The sequence below is a fragment of the Fusarium keratoplasticum genome, chromosome 15 (genome assembly GCF_025433545.1).
Source record: "Fusarium keratoplasticum isolate Fu6.1 chromosome 15, whole genome shotgun sequence".
NCBI lineage: Eukaryota > Fungi > Ascomycota > Sordariomycetes > Hypocreales > Nectriaceae > Fusarium > Fusarium keratoplasticum.
The window spans coordinates 208,081-224,209 of NC_070543.1; the positions used below are offsets into that span (position 1 = coordinate 208,081).

The 16,129-nt window shown below is 49.6% G+C and overlaps 8 protein-coding genes across 8 annotated transcripts; 5 read left to right on the forward strand and 3 right to left on the reverse strand.

The window, feature by feature from the left end:
- Nucleotides 1-355: 355 nt before the first annotated feature.
- NCS57_01489400 (uncharacterized protein) lies at nt 356-1,189 on the forward strand (the record flags this gene model as incomplete). Its single annotated transcript, XM_053064479.1, has 1 exon — nt 356-1,189. One exon carries the CDS (start codon nt 356-358, stop codon nt 1,187-1,189), a length of 834 nt encoding a protein of 277 aa, XP_052906107.1.
- A 624-nt stretch (nt 1,190-1,813) lies between these two features.
- NCS57_01489500 (2,5-dichloro-2,5-cyclohexadiene-1,4-diol dehydrogenase) lies at nt 1,814-2,547 on the reverse strand (the record flags this gene model as incomplete). The annotated part of the gene is made up of 2 exons (XM_053064480.1): nt 1,814-2,452; nt 2,503-2,547. 2 exons carry the CDS (start codon nt 2,545-2,547, stop codon nt 1,814-1,816), a joined length of 684 nt encoding a protein of 227 aa, XP_052906108.1.
- A 1,510-nt stretch (nt 2,548-4,057) lies between these two features.
- NCS57_01489600 (Succinate-semialdehyde dehydrogenase) lies at nt 4,058-4,738 on the forward strand (the record flags this gene model as incomplete). The annotated part of the gene is made up of 1 exon (XM_053064481.1): nt 4,058-4,738. The coding sequence occupies one exon, from the start codon at nt 4,058-4,060 to the stop codon at nt 4,736-4,738; it is 681 nt and encodes a 226-aa protein (XP_052906109.1).
- Nucleotides 4,739-5,798: 1,060 nt separating this feature from the next.
- NCS57_01489700 (DAO domain-containing protein) lies at nt 5,799-6,447 on the reverse strand (the record flags this gene model as incomplete). Its single annotated transcript, XM_053064482.1, has 2 exons — nt 5,799-5,987; nt 6,055-6,447. The coding sequence occupies 2 exons, from the start codon at nt 6,445-6,447 to the stop codon at nt 5,799-5,801; spliced, it is 582 nt and encodes a 193-aa protein (XP_052906110.1).
- A 1,043-nt stretch (nt 6,448-7,490) lies between these two features.
- NCS57_01489800 (uncharacterized protein) lies at nt 7,491-9,065 on the forward strand (the record flags this gene model as incomplete). Its single annotated transcript, XM_053064483.1, has 1 exon — nt 7,491-9,065. One exon carries the CDS (start codon nt 7,491-7,493, stop codon nt 9,063-9,065), a length of 1,575 nt encoding a protein of 524 aa, XP_052906111.1.
- Nucleotides 9,066-10,047: 982 nt separating this feature from the next.
- Nucleotides 10,048-10,624, forward strand: NCS57_01489900 (Zn(2)-C6 fungal-type domain-containing protein; the record flags this gene model as incomplete). Its single annotated transcript, XM_053064484.1, has 2 exons — nt 10,048-10,497; nt 10,583-10,624. The coding sequence occupies 2 exons, from the start codon at nt 10,048-10,050 to the stop codon at nt 10,622-10,624; spliced, it is 492 nt and encodes a 163-aa protein (XP_052906112.1).
- A 345-nt stretch (nt 10,625-10,969) lies between these two features.
- Nucleotides 10,970-11,821, reverse strand: NCS57_01490000 (Acetoacetate decarboxylase; the record flags this gene model as incomplete). The annotated part of the gene is made up of 1 exon (XM_053064485.1): nt 10,970-11,821. One exon carries the CDS (start codon nt 11,819-11,821, stop codon nt 10,970-10,972), a length of 852 nt encoding a protein of 283 aa, XP_052906113.1.
- Nucleotides 11,822-12,877: 1,056 nt separating this feature from the next.
- NCS57_01490100 (uncharacterized protein) lies at nt 12,878-14,398 on the forward strand (the record flags this gene model as incomplete). Its single annotated transcript, XM_053064486.1, has 1 exon — nt 12,878-14,398. The coding sequence occupies one exon, from the start codon at nt 12,878-12,880 to the stop codon at nt 14,396-14,398; it is 1,521 nt and encodes a 506-aa protein (XP_052906114.1).
- Nucleotides 14,399-16,129: the final 1,731 nt, after the last annotated feature.

Below are 16,129 nucleotides of genomic sequence, written 5' to 3' on the forward strand. Positions count from 1 at the left end.
GAGGGGTTGCGTAGAAGGATGGTAAATCACGTTGCAGGCCTCCTAAGCACCCCTTCTCCTGAGTTTTCGCATTTTGGTCCAGTCTGGTTAGACCGGCATTACCCCACGTCGTTAGTAAATCGTTCGACGCCAGTGCATATCGACAGTATTCGGACTTTTGACGAAAATGGTTAGATAACTGCCGAGCTGTGGCGCCCTTCTTAACCTTCACTCGCGGCATCCAATCCAGGTCGTACATAAAAAGGTCAACGTCCAGACCATAGCAGCTTCCCCAGGAGTTTTCCAAGATTCTATTGAAACACCGCTTGTTGCCCTTATCTTTACTACCTGTGATCCGTTCTTTACCACTATCAACATGGGTTACGTTTGGACCGAGGATGAGGTCAAGGCCTATGACCTCTTCTACGAGCATGTGACATCCATGAACCATGCTATTGGCGTCACTTTTACCACCACTCACGAGTTTGCTCGAGATGTATTGCCGCCCTGTTTTGACGTCCCCAATCCCCCGACCGGCACAGTCTACATATGCACCAACGTGGAGGAAATCGATGGCGAACGCACTGGAGAGGACGAGGAAGCTGGCGTGCTCTCCTTGGATGTCATCCACAATGGAACACCCGGAAGCTACACGCTCTCCGTTTTCGTCAATCGCGACCAGTCTCTTGCCACAGGCCGTGAGGTTTGGTCCATGCCCAAGAAGCTCGGCGAGATTCATTTGATGGGCAACCACCACAAGGTCTGTGGTACGGCTCAGCGCAAGGGCGCTCGCATGCAGGTTGACGCTGTCCTCGGCGACCCGGAGTTCACTACTTCTCCGGAACCCAAGCTGTCGACCTTCTTCGAGATCAAAGCCCTCATGCGTGCCTCCGGTGGTTTCCAGACCGATCCTGTCCTGGTCGAGTTTGAGGTCACCCAGCGCACCTACAGCTCCCAGGAGGCGATGCAGGGCCAGACCTCGTTGATTCTCCTTGGAACGGAGGATGACCCCTTGCACACAGTCCCTGTGAAGGAGGTCAACTCAGGCTGGACCTCTGGATATGGAATGAACACTCGGCTCGTCAGGGAAATCCCTCTGGACCCATCTGTGGACTACAGACCTTACGTCTACGGGCGATTCTTTGATAACTGGCCCGGGGCGTCAGCGAGAGCGAAGGCGGAAAAGCTCGCCATTGCAAAGACCTGCTAGCGAAGGTTTACGGCTCTAAATGGGGAGATAGACTGTTCGATTGAGAGACCCTTGAAAATAGTGAATAGACTTAATAAACAACCGATATCTTAAACGGTTGTTCCATCTCGTGATTACCATAGTTCTCAGCCGAGCCTGCATGCGGCCTACGATCTTCTGGCTCAGTTAACCCATCAAGGGCCGGGCTTCAACTATAACAAAGAACACATTTTCAACACATCATAGCATCATATCCCAATGCTAACACAGTGTTTGAATCTATACAATAGTGCTATCGGTACGCTGGCTCCTCTCGACCTGGCGGACGATGAACGTTGAAGACGAGTTCCAAGGTGTTGAGGTCATATGGCTATGATCGTCCAATCTGTGGGTGGCTGGGATGTGGAATGTAACTTAGACCTTTCAACAACACCGTCTACTCTCGCAGTATTGCTTCATCACAAGGAAGCAAGGGAAGTGGCGGGCTTTGATGTGAGTACTCTTTGTCATTTACTTTGTAGATGTCCTAATCTAATAGTGCAATTCCGTCATCTTGACAGTGGGCCTGGTATATTAACTACCGTCTGTATTATGAGCCGCACATGGTTGACCGACTCCAAAACCCTACTGACTAAGGTAGCCTCACTAATCGAGAATGTAGTAGCCTGAGGTCGTGTTACCGCCATCAATCGCGACATTCAAGCCCACCATGAACTGGGCCCGGTCCGAAAGCAGGAAGCAGATCAGCTCAGCAATCTCCTCGGGCCTTCCAATCCGGCCAATCGGGTGCTTGGATCCAAGGACATCAACATCAAGGCCAGTATCAGTGCCGAAGTCTGCCAGCATTGGCGTAGCGACGTCGCCGGGGGCGACAGAATTGACACGGATGCCCTCGCGCGCGTACTCAAGGGCGGCCGTCTTGGTGAGACCGACAAGGGTGTGCTTGGAGGCGACGCAGGCCGAGCAATCCACCATTGCAACAGTGCCCGCGTCAGATGTGATGTTGACAATAGATCCCTTGATCTTCAAGCGTTGGAAAGCCCGGATTTCCTCCCGCATGCTATTCCAAGCACCACCCAGGTTGACATTGATGGCCTGTGTGAATTCAGACAGGGTTACATCGGCGAGACGGGCAGTGTCAAGGAAAATGCCTGCAGCGTTGACGGCGTAGTAGAGGCGGCCACCCCAGGATACAACGTCGTTGACGGCTTTTCCCACGGCGCTCAAGTCGGTTATGTCGACTTTAACGTAAGTGGCTTTTGATTTGAACTCATCAGTAAGAGTCTGAGCTTGCGACGTTCCGTCATTGCGATCAAGCAGTGCAACGGCGGCACCTCGGGAGGCAAGGAGGCGACCTTGCCATCATATTCTCGGCTCATGTTGGTGGAAGATGGGTGGGTGAGAATGAGTGCCGCGGTTCGATCTTCAGGCTCAGTTAACCCATCGAGGGCCGGGCTTCAACTATAATAAAGAACACATTTGTGCCGCGGTTCACCCTGTGATCAAAGCTAGACTGTGCTGTAAAGATGTAGGACTTGCTTGTCTAAAGATGTGCCGGAGAACAAGAAGGCGGATGTTTAGCTTTATATAAGAGCACAAAAGCGTCCGTCGTAACAGAACATTCGTCAGCGTAGACTAACTAGTCTTTCCTTGGTTTAGCTGAAATGTGAGTTGGATGCCAGTTAAAACGTCGTCTGCTTGCAATATCACCCGTGTTTCAGCTGGCATTCTGTCTCGAAGCAGAAATAGATATTGACCTCCACCAAGACTCGTGTGGCTGTGGCCAATGTCTTCCCCTGTTCTCCGTGTTTCTGGGGCAAGTCAAGGAAACATCTGGATAGTACGGAGCCCTGAACCTCCGGGGTCCGGATAGCAATTATGGAGGGTTCGAAGCGGCAACCCCCTTATCTGCGCTGTATCTTCAAAGCCTCGCATTTCGTCTCTTTGCAGTTAGCTTAGTTTTCCCCGCACAAGACTCCAAAGCGGTGCCCTCAAACAACCGACTACGGCGTCATGATACACCAGGACAAAAGTAGAAGCTGAAATGAGTGTCAACCCGTGGACGCTCGCATAGCCGCCGGAGGAGGTTAGGCCAGTGCTTTGAATTCAATATGAGTTGTATTAAGTGCTGAAAAACAATCCAGATGCCACCGATGCCGGTGGAATTCAATCATAGCAGAAGAATCATTCTGCAAGACATTTGTCGAGGATTAAACCGCTTATAACACTTCAATAGTCCCAAACTCGAAACACCAGGCAGTCACGGCGCCGATAATCTCAACGCTATGAGGGATATAGCCAAGGTATGACCTTCTCTCAAAATCTGGATCATCAGCTCCCTCCTGTACGTGCTGTGTCTATGCCCTGCGAACTTCCTCAGAAGAGGTTACTAATAGACGATGCAACGCATTAGCTCAAAGACCCTTCTCTTCTCATCGAGCGAGCATACATCAACGGTAAACTTATTACCTCGGGCCATGGCAACACATTCGATGTCCTCGATCCTGCCACCAATGTCCGCATAGGCAGCTGTCCCGATCTCACCTTTGAAGAGGCAGAGCAAGCGATTCATGCCGCTGATGCCGCTTTCCCTCTCTTTCGAGCGACAAATGGCCGCCATCGTGCTCACTTGTTGCGCCAATGGCTGCCTGAAATCGAGAAGCCGCCGACGACCTAGCAGCCTTGATTACGTAGGAGAGCGGCAAAGCGCTCGGCGATGCGCAAGCCGAAGTTGCCTATACAGCAAACTATGTTAAATGGTTTGCTGAGGAAGCGCCACGCATTTATGGGACAGTAATTCCTTCTTCGTACACTGGGAGGAGCATCGCAAGCGTCCGGCAGCCCGTCGGCGTCTGTGGGCTCATCACCCCTTGGAACTTCCCGGCCGCCATGGTGACGCGTAAAGTCGCTCCCGCTCTGGCTGCTGGTTGTACAGTCGTGCTCAAGAGTGCCGGGGAGACACCCTTCACGGCCAATGCTCTCGTTGAGCTGGCTCACCGCGCTGGTATAGCACCTGGTGTAATCAACGTCATCACAGCCTTGGAGAACACCGTTGTCATTGGCATGCTTCTTACGACACATCCAAAGATCAAAAAGGTGTCGTTTGCGGGGAGCACGGCCGTCGGCAAGATTTTGATGACGCAGTCTTCGGGAACGTTGAAGAAGTTGTCCATGGAGCTTAGCGAAAACTCGCCTTTCATCCTCTTTGACGACTGTCCCGACCTTGATGATGCAGTAGCAGGGGCATTGGAGGCCAAATTCCGGGGATCTGGCCAGACCTGTGTAGCAGCGAATCGCATCTTTGTCCAGGAGGGTATCCATGATACTTTTGTCAGAGAATTTTCCAAGGCAGTGGCCAAGTTCAAAGTAGGGAATGGTTTTGGCCAAGGAGTGACACATGGTCCAGCCACAAGCATTCGTGCGGTGGAAAAGATGGAAATTCACGTCCAAGACGCGGTGGCCAAAGGCGCCGAGGTGATAGTTGGCGGGACGAGGCTACCGCACCTCGAGCCTACCTTTTTTACTCCTACTGTGCTCAAAGGGATGAAGCCCAATATGCAAATGTTTTGAGAGGAGACATTTGGTCCCGTGGCGGGGATATACTCATTTTCGACCGAGGAGGAGGTGGTTGAACTAGCAACGACACCCAGGTGGGCCTCGCGGGTTACGTTTTCAGTCGTGACGTGGATCGAATTCACCGCGTGTCCGAGGCTCTGGATGTTGGCATGGTGGGGGTTAACACCGGTGTCATCAGCGTTGCCGCAGTACCATTCGGGGGCGTAAGAGAGTCTGGGTTTGGGAGGGAAGGGTCGAAATATGGTGTGGGGGATTACGCGGTCTTGAAGACGATGGTGGTGGGAACAAAATAGGCTCAGGATCCTTCGTAATGAATACCGATGTAAAGCCAAAAATCGATTCTCAGTCCTACTACGGCGCGTAAACAAGCCATAAACTCTGATAGTATTAAAATCTGGACGACTAACACAAATAAACTATCAATTTCTCGTCACTATCGGCTTCTCTACCTGCATTTTATTTCCCTCTCAAACCAGGTCATCCGACTACATAAACATCTTGCTTCACTCGTCTTACAACTTCGCTACCAATACGCGACTGTGCTTGCCCACAGATTGCCAGGTCAGACGTGTCGGGCGGCCGCGGGGACTGTAGGTGATGGCTGAGCGGCGACCTCGTGAAAGCATCCACGTAGATGAGCTAGGGGCAGCATATCAGTCTTGGTATCGTCCCCAGCGGTGCGACGACCGCAATTGACATGGCCGACCACAACATCGCCTTTCTGACGTTGGATCAGATAGTCGTATTCCTTGGGGGCATAGCGTAGCCGGAAAGAATATCGACTCTCGAAGCCTAGTGCTGATGAGTTTCCGCCTCGCTGTTGTCCATCCATTGGTCCGTAGTGCACCACATTGCCTCGGACAGACGAGATGAAAGGCCGTAGCTCTGGAAAGAGATGGCCAATCTACCCGTTTGCGGCATCCACTATCTAGCGAGCGTGGATTACACCACAGCTAGTGTGGACGAGGGCAAACTCCTTCCCGGCAACGTCATCGATTGCGGACCGTGGTACCTGTCTGGACATTAACTTTTCCAGCCTCTATCAGGCGGGCCATCATCCAGTAACGAGCTTATACGGCCAGACAGACGCGGCGGAACTACCGATGGCGCCTACGCATCGGTGGGATAGCTTCGGGGCGCTCTGTAGGTAGTCTCTGTTGGTGTATACATGATATCGTTTCGCGAGTTGAGGCGCAGAGGCGCGCATGTGGTCGAGGGCCAGGCATGCCTTGTCAAAAGCCTTCTGGTCAAAGTAGGCATCCAAGCCTTCAGTATATGTGGGGTTGCAGTCGATTCCTTTATTCCCTTACAGCACTGATCATAGCATCTAGATGACTGTGCTCGAAGGCGGTGAGACGGGCGGCCTCCTCGATGCCATAAGGTCTCTTGCGGTCTTCCCAGACAGCAAAAGTCGCTGTCTTGATATGTCCACCGTTGCGGCCAGTCGCACCCGAGCAGAGGCTGCGCGAGTCGACAACGACTACTTTGAATCCGGGATGCTTTGCCACCAAGTTGGGGGCCAAGTTTGTCCCAGTCACACCAGAACCAATGATGACGACGTCCACGGCGCTAGTTGGCCAGGGCGACTGGTGCTCGACCAGTGGGTGTGGTTCTGTCTGCCAGTAAGACTGGGCGGGATTTGGGCGAGGGACACCAGGGTCGACGATTCCCGGCTCATAGACGCCCCCAAGGGAACTCGGCATGTCGAATGATTTGGTAGAGAAGAAGATAAAGTAGGTAGTTGAGAAGACTGGCGTATAGTCTTTGGGAAGCAGAACGAAGAATGAATGTGCAAGGACAGGATGGAAAAGATATCCTTATTTTGCCAAACAAAGAGGCGTGAAAGGCATCGAGTTATCCAATGTGTTTCAGGATGGGAGGTTGAACTGACTTCATGAATCTGTACGAGTGATTCCGTATTTCGCCATACAAACAGCCAGGAGGGTATAAATACAACTGGATGCGTGTTGACTCCTGCTTGACTCAGATCTTCCAGCCCTTTAACTTAACCAAGTTTAGAAGGCAAACTAAGCAATGCACAAGATAACTCTCTACTCTCACTTATCTTGCCTGAAACGGTACAGGCCCCTGATTTGGGGACGCAATTTGGGTGGGGTCGGGTTTTGCCTTGAAGTTCCATACCAGCAAATCAAAAACATGGCTAGGAATTCCCCAGTGCGGGGCCCCCAGAAACTATGGTCCTGGGAATTCATTCAGGGTGGCCTGCTTACAAGGGGCTAATAAATGAACCATCGGGAGCTCGCTTCCACCTTCTTCTCCATCTGACTCGCCTCATAACTTGCATTGACATCCAGATTCCGCTCGGCAGTTCCCTTTCAAGAAGAAGTGCGAACAGTGTGGGGTTCAAGGTGTGGTAGATAAGTAGATAGGTACTTTACTGTAATACTGTAGATCCAAATCTCTAGCTAGTCCATTATCAATCTGGGGTAGGTAACATTCCACCCCGTTGTCTTGCCACTTGACCCCGTAGTCCCAAGCGAGCGGGTGCATGTCCCCCCATACTAACCCATTTAAGACGAAGTGCGAGGGAGCAATCGAAACCCCCCCCCGATAATGCTCATCCAAGCTGCCTCCGCTTGATATCTGCCTCGCCAGTTCCGGTTAAACGGCACAGATAACCAAAGAGAGAGTTCATCATAACTGCCCATAATTTTCCTTACAACAGCCACTCTCAATCATCTCGTCTCGCTCCATCCAGACTCTCACAATTATCTCTCCACTAGACATGAACCATTCCTCTCTGTCCAACGCCGCCTCTGAACAGGGCCATGTTCCCAAGGACGACACCTTGGGCGCCAAACCCATGAAACGTGCAAGCTCAACCAGTCACCGAATCTCCCCAGACGCCAGCTTCTTGCAAGACGTGGCCCTCGAAAAGCGTTTCACCTTCTGGCCCCTCCTCGGCTACCAGCTTTCCGTCATGGCCTCGTGGTCCAACTACCTCGTCATCGCTGGCACCTTCGTCTACGTGGGCGGGCCCGTCGCTCTCATCTACGGCGCCCTCGTCGTCGGCGTCTTCCAGATAGCCACCGCCCTATGCCTGTCGGAGCTGGCCTCGATATGGCCGCATGCGGGCGGCTCCCAATACTGGATCACCCAGATGACGGACCGAAACAGCGGTGCCCTTTTCAGCTACTTGACCGGCTGGATGAACATCCTAGCGTATCTGACGGGAACTGCGGCGTCCAATTTTGCGGCGGCACAGACGCTAACGGCGCTCGTCACTCTCCTCAACGGGTACGAGTGGCCGCGATACCAGGTCGTTCTGCTCTACTGGGCAATCTGCTTGCTGGACATACCCATCAACATCTTACCCAAGTATTACCCAGCCTTCAACATCGCGTCGCTGGTGTGGCTCATGGTCTCGCTATTCTTGACCGTCGGCATCTGGGCGTCCGACTTCCACCCTCAGTCGGCCGACTTCGTTTTCAAGACATTCATCAACGAAACCGGATGGTCCAGCAACGCCATGGTCTTTCTCCTCTCGCTTACCCAGTCGACATTCGCTGCTACTGGCCTCGATGCAGTAGTGCACCTTTCGGAAGAAACTAAGAATCCTAAGAAGACCATCCCGCTGGTCCTGTCCCTCTCTGTGGCGATATCCACCGCCATGTCGTTCGGGTTTGGCGTCTTTCTGCTGTACTCGATGGGGAGATTCGACAAGCTGGTCAACACTACCCTCGGAGCAGTGTACTTGCAGCTCTACGTCAATGCAATAGGCCTCAAAGCCGGACTGGCCGTGGCGACGACAATCATGGTGCTGCTTGCTATCTTTGTGGCGTCGCAGGTGATGACGGCCTCATCGCGTCTCATTTGGGCCATGGCGCGGCAGCAAGGCGTGCCCTTCTCGGCGTACTTCGCACATGTAGAACCCAAGATTGACGTCCCTCTTCGTGCCTTGGTCGCCTCGTTCGTGGCCACATTACTACTAGGGCTCCTCTATTTGGCCGGTGATTTGGCGTGGAATGCTATCGCGTCCAGTGTCACAGTCTCATATCAGCTCGTCTTCATTGCACCCATTGTGGTTTTGCTCTGTCGCGGCCGGTCGATTCTGCCCGACCGCTATTTTGATATTGGCAAGGTGTCGTGGATTGGGTACTCGCTCAATATCTTCGCAGTAGCTTGGGGAATTTTCATCAGTGTTATCTCGCTGTTTCCGATCTATCTGCCAGTTACTGGAGATACCATGAATTATTCCATTATCGTGTTTGGTATCTGGGGGCTCGTGGTTGGTGTCTATTGGGTGGTTAGTGGTTCTGGTCAGTTCATCTTTGATGTTATTGATGCAACAGCTGTCTAAGTTAGCGACGCTGTAAGCACGCACCTCAGTTTTAATTGATAAACATAATAAAAGTCACGTTCGGGCATTCGTCAACCTTGGTCTCTTACTATCGGCAATGCGTGAGGAGATGTTGAGGTGTAAAAATTCAGCGTTATTTTCAATTTGTTTTTTTGGATCACTAGGTATGCTCAATGCCCCAGAGATCGAGCACATGAGTACGCCTTTTTGGGAGGGGAGGGTTGTGATATTATGTCGGCCACCACTCTTGACACCATTACAATAGGATCTAGAGTGAGCGGTAATACGTTAATCCGTGCCGCGCGGCCTCATGCATTCAGTCGTGCCAAGGCCTGCAGTTCAGGTCCAACTCTCCCATCTCCAAATGAGCAAGAGATTACGCCCGCCCCCTGGATCCAGGTCTGGGTCCAGATCCTTAAAGCAGCGCACTGGCTGCGAGCAATGCAAACGCCGAAAAGTCAAGTGCGACGAGCAGCAGCCCTCTTGCTCTCGATGCGTTGCCCGCGGTGAGGTTTGCACGGGGAACTTCCACTTTGACACTTGGCAAATCGAAAGGCCTTGGATCACAGCGTCCAACTCTTCAACTCCTGGGCCGGCCCTCGAAGATGACACGCTCCGATATTGGTACGACACGGCCTGCCTCGTCATGGCCATGTTCCCGCCGCCCGCAAATCCACTGTCGTATCCCCTGGCAAGATATTTACAGCGGTCAAGAGCTCTCCGCCACGCGATTCAGAGCGTGTCCAGTGCTCATCGCAATGGTTTTTCCTTGAATGGCCTTGGCTACGCGTTGAATGAGAGGAACTTGGCTATTGTGTCTCTTCAGGGAGAGATCACCCGAATACAATCAGCCAGTTCTAATCGACAGACTCTACTGCGGACCTTGACCTTGTCATCCCTCATTCTTTGCGTTTCATCCAGTTGGTTGGACCGTTCAGGTCGGGACTATGGCAGTGAGTTCCTGATGGGCGTTCGCAGGGTAATGCCCCTCATCTTGGACAAGGAGCCTACAGACGCTTTTGCATTTTACATCCTCGGATTGTTCTTATATTGCGAGTGCTTTTCGTCCTACTTGGCTCCCGCCTTACAACAGCCGCCGACCGACGAGGCTGTTTTACGCGCCGCCGGGCGAGCACCCTTCAGCACCACAGTCCATCCCGTCACCGGAGTCGCTACAACGCTGTGTCCCATCCTCACCGAGATCGGATACTACTACCGTCGGGTAGTTGAGGGACAAGGCCACTCGTCTGATCATGAACGGCACTTGAGGCGACGACTCTTGGACTGGGAACCCCCAACGGGAAGCCCTGATGAACCCCGGCTCCTTCAACTTGCGGAAGGCTACAGGGACATCGGCGACATCATGTTGTATCAGGCCCAGCGCATCTCTACTCCGATCGACCCCGTGGACGCTTCGATCCTCATGGAGAAGGTACTTGGCATTATGGAGACGATAAAAAATCTCCCACAAAATGACACCGTTATTAACTGGATGGGCCCGCTATTGCTCATTGCAGGGTCGGAACTCCCTGCAGCTTTCACGCAGCAGCGACTTCTAGTGAAGCGCTCGGGTTCACATTTGGTATCTGTCTCACGCATTCCGGTCTATGCAACGAGTGCAGGTCTCATTGAACAGGTTTGGTCGCTTCGCGATCAGGGTCAACAGGTCTCCTGGCTTGAGGTGATGGTTGGGCGCGGTCTTGCGCTTGGGTTAGGGTGACATACCATGCAGTACGTGTAGGTACATACGGCAGGTAGGTACTATAGAGTACTCAGCAAAATAGCAACGAGGTGCGTGTATTAATTGACCATGTATAGATATCTATCTCAGCGAGTCCTCTTGCTCCTCCGAACCCTGGGACCAGGGCGGCCCCCGTCAAATCACGAGATCCGCCTCCAATGCTTCAATTCTTCGCTGGCGTCTTCAGTCGCTGCACCAGCGTCGGCTCAGGGTCGTGCTCTTCGTCCTCCATATATGTCCACTCAATCCCAACCTTGAAATTTCGGAGGTCGTCATAGTGACGACCGACAAGGTAGGGCAAGTAGGCATCGGTGACGCCCAGGTTGTAGTCTGCGACAACAGTATAATCGGAGCGGCCGGAGACATAGGCAAAATCGCTGATGGACTTGATGGGGATACTGTGCAGGGGATCAGACGAAGTCCCGCGGACCGTGATTCGGCCGCTCCCGACAGACCAGCGGGTGTCGTACTCGACAACCTTCAGCTGATTGACCTTGGGCTCCCACTGGAGCCCTTTGCCCATGGAGTGAGGGTAGGCCTTGATTTCATAGGCCGTGTTCTCTCGTACACGAGGAGGTTGGTCATCGCCAAACTCGCCCTGGAGCTCGATGAGGCGGATGCCGTTGCGCTCGGCCACGGCATAACGGTAGTTGCCGGACCGCCAGATTTTACAAGTGCCCGTCTTCTTAACCTCTCCCCAGACCTCGCGGCCCCAGGTGACGGGCATGTCGCCGCTGACGATAAGCTCAAGCAGGTAGGTGCCAGTTTGGCCCTTGAACTTGACGTCTATCGAGACCATGGCGCAGTCAAACTCGCCGCAGAGCTTGCTCTCAAAGGTGCCGACGCTGATATGGCCGGTAGGCGAGTCGCCAGGTTCAAAGTTGGGGGGCAGCACGCTCTTAATGAACTCGGGTGTGGTCGTAAAGTCGAGAGCAATGAGCTCTTGAGAGAAGCGAGGGTCAGAAGAGAGGCGCTGGAAGGCCTCGACCTCTTCGGGGGTAGCGACAAATGACATGGTAGCGATAAGGTACTGCGAAGATGGCGATGGAAATGGGGGTACAAGTCGGAGAGAAAATGACATGAGGGGACCGGGAAGAGGCCGTATTTATCTTGTCTGGTCGGCCACCTTCCTCCTTCCTCCTTCTCATGATGCCGCGAAAAAACCTTTACAGTCCTGAAAGCGTACAGTAGCTAGCTGCTCCATCGCCGACAACCAGCCTCCATGGCGGGGTAGGTATGTCCTTGACTACGTGTAGGCACCCAAACTGTACTCGTTCCGCGGCTAGAGCGCTAATAGATGATATGCGAGAATTAGTGGCCCTGTTGATGTTCCATGATAGATTCAGTGCGTTGATTGAGAGATGTCTCGTACGAGTTGGATGCCTTCGCGCGGCTAAGGAGATGGATGCCGAAGGTCAGCATTGATTGTCCACTCAGGAGAACTGCACCTCGCAGTTCTCCTGAATAAGGATATTGCCCCCCAACCTCCTCGGACCCGCCGAAACGCGGGGTGATTTTTGGAATCATCATATCTACAGCAGATATCGCAGTATCGTGCGGGGAAGGTTCGGAGCCAAGGTGTCCTCGCACTCTGGCCTGAAGTGGTATAGCTCATAACTATTACCATATGTCGATTATGGAGAGTATACCTCGGAGTTTAGCTCTTTGCAGTCAAGTATGCATGCCGTCTCCCCTCCTTTAACCCGAGTTGCTGGTTCAGCTATACTTCGTATCTTGCTTCGTCACGGTCACCTGCAAACTCTGGGGTACCGCATACTCGCCACCCCTATCCCCTGTCATTTGATTAAGCTGTATCTTGAACAGCTTCTTCAGCCCGTCACTTTCTGGCCAACACTCGAGCAGCCCCCCGGCCTACTTAAAACTTTGCCCTGACTTCGCCTTTGACACTCCCAATCTCACCTTCTCAGTTATCATCTCTCTTGCTCATCCATTCCCTTCCTCCCTGACAGTTCTCTTTGACCCAACGTGTCTTGATCTTGTCAATCTATCTTCCATTTTCACTTCTCCACTCCGCACCGCTTGTCAACTCCGACGACTACCAATGACGACAATGTCCAGGGACACGGCGACGTCGACATCCAAGCGTGGTTTGGAACGCAGCAATCATGTCGACGAACCGACTGAAGGCCAGGTCATTAACACACAACGGATGCATGATGAGCCATTCACCATCTGGACTGCCATGGGTCTTGGGCATTCTATAACGAACACAGCTGTCGGAATGATAGTTGGGCTTGGCAATGCCCTACCTTTTGGTGGCCCCCCGGTCTTGTTCTGGGGCTTCCTGGCAATGGCATTTTCGGGGCTCTGCATTGCCGTTAGCCTCGGCGAGCTGGCCTCTGCCTTCCCCCATTCTGGAGGGCAATACTACTGGGTCGGAAAACTCGGGCCTCCCTCATGCCGTCGATTCTTGTCATTCATGATTGGCATCGTCAGCTGGGCCAGCGGTCTCTGCGTCACAGCTTCAGTCAACCTCGTTGTGACCCAGATCATCCTTTCTATGATCTCCATGACCCATCCGTCGTTTGAGCCTGAACCCTGGGTGACCTTCGTCGGCTACCAGATCATTAACCTGGTGGCATTTGGATTCAACTTCTTCGAGCATAGCCTGCCATGGGTCAGCCGGTCTCTACTCATTTTCACGCCCGCCATGCTGTTCGCTGTCTTTGTCTCCTGCCTGGCGGGAGATTCACACAAGCAGGGAGCTCATATGGTCCTCCTCAACATTTCCAACATCTCCGGCTGGCCGAACGGCATCGCTTTTCTGATCGGCTTAAACCCGAGCGCATGGTCATTTTCCTGCCTTGATGCCATCACCCATCTTGCCGATGAGATTCCCCAACCGCGCAAGAATATCCCCAAGGCCCTTTTGTGCACTGTGGCATTGGGCTTCTGTACCGGGTTACCTATTATCCTTGCGTTTGCCTTCTCGGTCCAGGACCTCGATGCCGCCCTTTCAGCAACCGTTCCCTCGCTAGAGATCTTCCGCCAGATTTACAACAGCAAGGCAGCTGCTATCGCCCTGCAGTCGTTCGTTACCGCCTCGGCCTTTGGGGCCGTAATTGGTTGCCATACTTGGCAGTCTCGAATGGCCTGGTCTTTCAGCCGAGACCGCGGGTTTCCCTTTCACAGCTATATCAGTCGCATCGCAAGGGCCCCTTACGACGCACCCATTTGGGCCCACCTGTGGTCCAATCTCTGGGTCGTCATCTTGGGCTGTCTCTACCTGGCCTCGAAACTAGCTTTTAACTCACTCGTGGCGGGTGGTATCCTATTCCAGTACATTTCCTATTCAGCCAGTATTCTATGTCTGCTCTATTCTGGACGATCCAAGGTGACACCGGGCCCTTTCTGGTTTCCTGTCCTTGGATACTTCACCAATTTCTTCACTCTGGCCTGGTCCTTAGCCGCCCTCGTGTTTTTCTGTTTTCCTTATTATATCCCGGCCGTCGCTGATGAGATGAACTATGTATCTGCAGTTCTGGGGGTTGTCGGCGTATATGCTCTGGTCTTTTGGTTTGCGCACGGAAGAAACGCTTTCAAACTAGCTGATCCTGAGATGTACGATTGAGTTGGGTGACGTATGAAGGAACACTGTACCTGAAGGGTAGGGGATCCTTTTGAAAGACGCACCATGTACGAGTGATTGAAGGTTGGTGGCTATTTCGTTTCCGTACATCTTTCTTGCCTTCCCTTGGCAATGGACTATATTGCCCCTGTTGTTATAATCTCGGACTTTTCGTCGCACCTGTCGCCCTTGAAACTGCACTGCTTTGCTCTGGAACCTGCTTCTAAGCCCTTCTTCAACTTCAACAGACTTATTAGTGGTGCCTTTCGGGTCCGGGTTAGTAAGTATTTGACAACTACACACTCTAGCGCCTGCGACAATCTGGCTTTTGGAGAAATTTGCTGAGTCAGAAGGTCGGAGTAGCTCGGGAACCAACGATCTTCAGGCTTAGTTACCCCATCGAGGGCGAGGCTCTAACTATAATAAAATATTTATTTTTAATATATTATAGTATTATAATCTTAATATTAATATAATAGTGAGTTAGGGGAAATACGTGCTAAGCCGTTTTGAGCCATTAGGTAATTTCTTATATATAGAAAAAGGTTAGAGGCCGCGGCCCCTAATTATTATTATCTTTTTTATTAGTTATAATAAGAAAGGGGAGCTTTAAGGCTCTCTTCCTTAGTATAATTATTATTATTATTAATTAATTATTTGCCCTTATTATTTTCTATAATATTAAGATCACGGGATAGTATATAAGATTTTTTTTTTTAAAAAGTTACTAAAGAAAAATATATTAGAAATTTAAGCTATATAATTAATATATTTTATTTTTTTAATAAAATAGCTTTTTTTTTTAAATCTTTTATTATTAATAACTAAAGAATTATATTTAGTTATATTATTATAAAAAATAAAGCTTTTTATAAAGTATTTAATTATTTTAATTTTTATATAAAAAAATAAAAATAAAAAATAAAAAATATTTAAAAATATTTTTTATTAATATAATATTTATAAATATAATATTTATAAGAATTATAATTAAGAAATTATATAATACTAGGGATTTTATTATTATAATTATAATTATAGCTTTAATTTTTATAATTATTATAAATAAATATTAATTTTTTTATATTTTAAATTATATTAATTTTAAAAAAAACTAAAATTAAAACTAATATAAAATGTTTTTTAATATATAATATAAATATAATAATTAAGTTTATAAATAATAAGCCTAGCTTATTAATAATTAATAAATTAAATAAATTATTTTAAATAATAATATTATAACTTAGATATACCTAGGATTATATATTAATAATACCTTATAATAACTAGCTAATTTATATTAAAACTAAATTACTTATTTTAATAATTTATTAAAAAAATAAAATATATTATATTATATAATTAGATCTTTTAGTATATATTTCTTTTTATAATCTTTTAAAAAAAAGATTTTATATATTATTTTATAATCTTAATAATATAGAAAATAATAAAGGTAAATAATTAATTAATAATAATAATAATTACGCCGAGGAAGAAAGCCTAAAGCTCTTTTTTTTTATTATAATAGATAAAGAAGATAATAATAATTAGAAGCCGCGGCCTCTAACCTTTTTCTATATATAAGAAATTACCTAATAGCCTAAAACGGCTTAGTACTTATTTCCCCTAACTTAATAATTATAAGCTAATATATACTACTTATTAAAAGTATAATAAATAACCTTAACTTATTTACTTAGGCCTTAATAACTTATATAATATATAATA